Below are 5,964 nucleotides of genomic sequence, written 5' to 3'. Positions count from 1 at the left end.
TGGTAACCGTCGATCTGAATACGTACATTATCATATGTGAGGTATATATATACCTAAAACACTTTAAAAAACCAACGTAGTTTAGTTGTTTTTAGAGTATATACTTACTGTAAAATAAGTGAAAAAACGAGTAAGCGTAGCGTTATATAGCAGGGGGAAACCCTGTAATAATAATAAAAAAGAAATTAATTTCAAGAATCAACAAATTGATTTTATGAGAAATATGCATGCATGAGAATGTATATATATTAGGGTAACTTACGTGCCATCCGGTTTGAATAACATTCGCATGAGGATCTTCCATGTCTCCAATCATCCATACTTGATTTGCAGAGATTTGATCTGGCCCCACATTTGGGAGTGCCCACGTAGTGAGCTTTGATTGAAGCCATGGAAACGACCTTTCTCGCTCTCAGCTATCGCATACTGCACTCACAAATTCAACAGGATTATCATTCAATTAATTTAATTAAGGAATTAACTAACCGCTGGAACTCTACTTTTGTGATAATATTATTTGTGAGTTTTTGCTACTTACATAATCCTGGCCTGAAGAATCAAGAACACGATATCTAGAGCCATAGTTCCTGAAGTATTTGGGTATTTCTTTCGCAATGATTAATTCTTCTTTTGGAGTTCGACGAATGCTAACAGTTCCTAGAGGACAAGTACATCGTTGAAGCCTGGATCTAAAAGTGATTTAAATTTTTCATCCATAGTCATATTGTTCTTCGTTTGAAAACTTGGTCTTATCTGCAAAAACACACACATATATAAAGTAAATCTATTTGTTGGCTAATATAAAAAAATCATGTATATAGTTAATTATATACCTGTAGCTTATGATTTTTCAGAGCAGGATGATCGAATGCAGGTTGCTTGTACATTTCGATGCAGTCAAAAAGATCCCCGGTGAAGGACTAGAAGTAAACATAAAAAAGACCAAATTAATTATCATCAATATATTTGGCAAATAATATTATCAAATTAAATGAATAAAACTGATATACTTTTAGGGTTTTGACTGGGGGTTTGTTGAGGCTTTGGAGTTCTTTCTCTACCTCCAAGTCTTCTTCCTCAGTTAAGGGAATGCTTCTTCCTTCAATTGAAGGAAGCAAAAGAGAGAACAGCAATGACAAGTAAATTAGGCACATTGATGCCATGATGACAAACTATTTTGCTCCTTCTCATGTGCATATATCTATTTATATTATAAGAATTCTAAAGCCAAAATAAATGAAAGTTAATATGTACTAAGCGTTTGGTTTAGGGGAATAGGAGTGGGGAATGACAATGAAAATCATTGATTGTCATTGTTAATTTTTGGATTATAAGAATAGGAATACAAATAAGAGAATGAATCCTTGAAATTAGATAATAACTCATTCTCATGTACCTCCCCTTCAATGAGTCATTACCCTATTTTCATCAATCAAAATATTCCCTTATTCCAAAAATACCTTTGACCTAAAACTAAAATTTTCTCCCTTAATATCAAATATTAAAATATAAATATTTATTTATTCTTTCATATCACTTCTCTCTCCTTGTTTTCTCTTATCATATTTTCTCTCTTATCATTTTATCACACACTTTTTCTTTCCTTAGTCTTTCCTATCACACTCTCTTTTCTCTTTTTTTCTCATTACACTTTCTCTCTTCTCAATCTCTCCATTGCACTCTCTTCCTTCTTTTTTCTCATCATACTTTCGCTCTCATCATACTTTCTGTCTTCTCAATCTCTCTTGTCACACTCCTTCCTTTTTTTCTCAATACACTTTCTCTCTCATCATACTTTCTCCCTTATCATACTTTCTCTCTCCTCAATCTCTCCCATCACACTCACTGTTCTCTTTTTTTTCATTAACACTCCCACCTCATTTTTTCTCATTACATTTTCTCTCTCTTCATCCACTCCCATCATATTTTCTCTCACATATTCTCTCATCATGCTCTCTCCAATCATTTTCTTTCATCACACTTTCTCTCTCTTTATTCTTTCTCATCATACTTTCTCTCTCATCATTCTCTTTCATCATATTTTTCTCTCACATTATCTTTCTCTCACATTTAATTTTTTTCTCTTATTTTCCTTTAAGGGTAAAAAAGGAAATTTTGATTTATTCCGATAGAAAATATGCAACTAATCAAACATTGCTTTTAAGAGTGATATCCATGCTCATATCCATTCTCATTCCACAATACAATGATTCTCATTCCGATTTCTATTCTTAGGAAAGAACCAAACGCCCCCTTAATATAAAATTTGTATATTAATATAAAATATGACATATATTTTTATGTATCATTATTGATTGCTTATAATTCTACAAATATATAACAAGCAATAGTTTATATAATACTAATTGTAATAGTGCATATAATATCTCTTACTATCTTCCCAAAATATATACCTTTTACTTTAAAAAAAACTCTTAATTAATTTTGTTAAGCCTAAAATTTAATTACGTTAGTATATTTTTTTTCTTTTAAAATTTATTAGTAATTTCAACAAATGTATTAATTAGGGATATTCTAGAATTTGAGACAAGCTTCTGGTGAGTGTGTCAAGCTTATAGGGCTTGACGTATTCTTACCAAGTCCAATACTAGTGAGTGTGTCAGGCTCATAGAGATGACACATCCTTACCAAATCTAATTTATGAGTATATGATATTAATTTATAAATATTTATGTATTATATTACATATGTTGTGTAAGGCTAATGTAGATATATATAATGGATAAAGCTGGTGTATAATAAACTATTGCTTATAAAAACAAAAAAAGTAGGATTAATTAAAATAAGATAATTGTAAATACAATGGGCAAATGGAAATGAGTTAAATGAAATATAATAGAAAAGTCAGTAATTGTAATATTTATTTAGTTATTGTCCTACTATATCTTTTACCCCACAAATATCATTTTAGTTTTATTATATAACTATGTATATAACTGCTATAATGTATTAAAATAAATTAATTTAATATTTTTTATTTAAAATTATTATATATGAAATATTATTATATTAAAATACTTCTTACTAATTTAATTAAAAAAATTTAAATTTGATCAATATAATTTCAATTGTGTTAAAGCAATAGAGTGATTTTGATTAAGTTTTGAATATTTTAGATTAAATTCATAAAAAATATTTTAATATAAGTGTATTTTCTGTGGTAATTTAAATGAAATTAAACTACTGTTCTATACCTACTCTAAAATAATTATATTTTTGAGTGTCTTTTTAATTTTTTTTTAATACACACGCATTTCTATTATCAAAATGGAGATACAAATTAAAATCGTCCATGAAAAGTTGTTTACAATAGTGTAAATGATAGATCAAATCATCAACAACACCTTTCCTCAATGATAAGCACAATCAGTATAATAAATTAACTACCCAGCAACTAACCCACCGGGTCCACCATAAGAAACATCCCAAGAACCTCTGACTGGATTATCTCCTAAAATTTGATAATATTTGTCATCTGCATTCTTTGCCGAATGCGCCGGCCATTCCGGAGTCGGAAGGAAAGGTCGCTGGTCTTCCCCCATGTACTGTGCTTGCTTAAAATAGCAGGCTTTGCCAATCCCTTCTTGAGGAAAATGACCATTCCCCATGGGAGGAGACGCCTCATTGTTGTGAGTAAACACTCCTCCTCCAAAGTCTATCCCTTTCGCCTTCTCTAAATTAGGTAAAAGCTCCTTTGGCCAATATCCAAGATTCATACCCCCCATTTTCAACCACCAGTTACCAGGGTCACGATCCTGCAGTATCAATTCACTATATATATTCAACATATATACAATCATTCAGTATATAAATACAATACATATAACTAAACTACCTTTAGTATCTGGTAACCGTTGATCTGAATATATACATTATCATGTGTGAGGAATATGCTTAAAACACTCTAAAAAAACGTAGTTTAGCTGTTTTTAGAGTATATATACTTACCGTAAAAAAAGTGAAAAAACGAGTAAAAGCATCGTTATATAGCTTGGGAAGAACCTGAAATGATAATAATAAAAATTACATGAGGATCAAATCAAGGACGTAATAATATAATTAGAATAAATCTCTTTTAAAATATTCATGCATGCGTATGAATGCATACATATAATATATGAAGGTATATAACTTACGTGCCATCCTGTTTGAATAACATTCACATGAGGATCATCCATGTCTCCGTATATCCATACTTGATTTGCAGAGGCTTGATCTCGTCCCACATTTGGGAGTGCCCACGTAGTGAGCTTTGATTGAAAACCGTGGAAACGACCTTTCTGGCTCCGCACTATTGCATACTACACTAGGATTATCATTCAATTTAATTAAGGAATTAAAATCATTCAATTTAATTAAGGAATTAACTGCTGGAACTCTACGTTTGTGATATGTGATGATATTTGTAAGTTTTTGCTACTTACATAATTCTGGCCGGAAGAATTAAGAACCCGATATCTAGAGCCATAGTTCCTGAAATATTTGGGTAGTTCTTTCGCCATGATTAGATCTTCTTTACGAGTTCGACGAATGATAACAGTTCCTGGAGGACAAGTATCATTGAAGCCTGGATCTAAAAGTAATTCAAGTTTTTCATCCATAGTCACATTGTTCTCCGTTTGAAAACTTGGCCGCATCTGCAAATTAACACACATTTATATAAATTAAGTAAATTAATTTGTTGACTAGTGTAAAAAATCATGTATATAATTAATTAAATACCTGTAGCTTATGATCTTTCAGAGCAGGATGGTCGAATGCAGGTTGTTTGTACATTTCGATGCAGTCAAAAAGATCCCCAGTGAAGGACTGCAGCAGCGAAGTAAACATTAAAAAAAAACAAAATTATATATCATCAATATGGCAAATAATATTATCAAAATGAATTGAACTGATATACCTTGAGGGTTTTGACCGGGGGTTTGTTTAGGCTTTGGAGTTCTTTCTCTAACTCCAGATCTTCTTCCTCAGTCAAGGGAATATTGTTTCTTCCTTCAATTGAACAAAGCAAAAGAGAGAAGAACAACGACGAGAAAATAAGGCGCATTGACGCCATGATGAAACGATTTTGCTCCTACTTCTCTTCTCGTGTGAATATCTATTTATATTATAAAAAATTCTAGAACCAAAATAAATGACAGGTTAATATGTACTAAATATGAGGTCTGTAAATATATTTTTATGACATTTGAGGATGACGTTATTTATAGAAAATTTTCTACTCACTCACGGTGTTCTCAATCCTGAGATTGAGACTAAAGAAAATTATGAGAGTAAATATTTTTTATACAAAGAATAATCAAAAGAACTTACTAATAAGTTTTAAATTTATTTTCGGTGTAAAAAGAAAAAAGAATATTAACACAATTTAATTTTAGATTTTATCAAAATTAATTATTAAAGATACATATTTTTAATTAAATAGTAAGATATTATATATGACATATTTTTGGAAATACAACTGTAAGACAAAATTCTATATATGTATCATTAAATTAATTGATTGATTACTTAATGCCAGCGTTGATACCAAAAATATAGTTGCAAGGATAAAATTCTATACAATTATTTGTTATATATTAATAGATTTATTTCATACTCATATTAACTAATTATATTTATTATATTCCAGTACATTGTGTATAATATAACTAATATTAACCCTGTTTACTTCGAAGAAAAGGAGAAAGGATAGATTGCAAGAGTCGAAACCCTTATCTCTGATTATTTATTAAAAAAGATAGAAGGACAGATGTAAAATCTGTGTGCGGATTGTTTTTCTTTTTTATTTTATCCTCGCCATTTTACCAGAGGACAGACTCAAAGTTCTAGAATTTTTAGAATGCGCATCATTTTTATTTTTTTTCTTGAAAAGACCTTTTTTACCTATCAGTCTAAATTAAAATAAAAAATTAATTTTTTATTTAAATAAAATTAAACTGT

At 30.0% G+C, this 5,964-nt stretch overlaps 1 protein-coding gene across 1 annotated transcript; it reads right to left on the bottom strand.

Annotated features, from left to right (window-relative positions):
• Window positions 1-312: 312 nt before the first annotated feature.
• Window positions 313-5,068, bottom strand: LOC121991537. Its single transcript, XM_042545528.1, has 12 exons — window positions 4,922-5,068; window positions 4,744-4,830; window positions 4,446-4,658; window positions 4,158-4,322; window positions 3,970-4,023; window positions 3,857-3,880; window positions 3,425-3,776; window positions 1,011-1,099; window positions 834-920; window positions 744-753; window positions 539-657; window positions 313-426 (listed from the first exon to the last, which is right to left on the bottom strand). The coding sequence occupies exons 1-12, from the start codon at window positions 5,066-5,068 to the stop codon at window positions 313-315; spliced, it is 1,461 nt and encodes a 486-aa protein (XP_042401462.1).
• Between the last annotated feature and the right edge of the window lie 896 nt (window positions 5,069-5,964).

Source organism: Zingiber officinale, chromosome 6B (genome assembly GCF_018446385.1).
Source record: "Zingiber officinale cultivar Zhangliang chromosome 6B, Zo_v1.1, whole genome shotgun sequence".
Lineage (NCBI taxonomy): Eukaryota > Viridiplantae > Streptophyta > Magnoliopsida > Zingiberales > Zingiberaceae > Zingiber > Zingiber officinale.
This window is presented reverse-complemented; position numbering and strand designations above follow the sequence as displayed.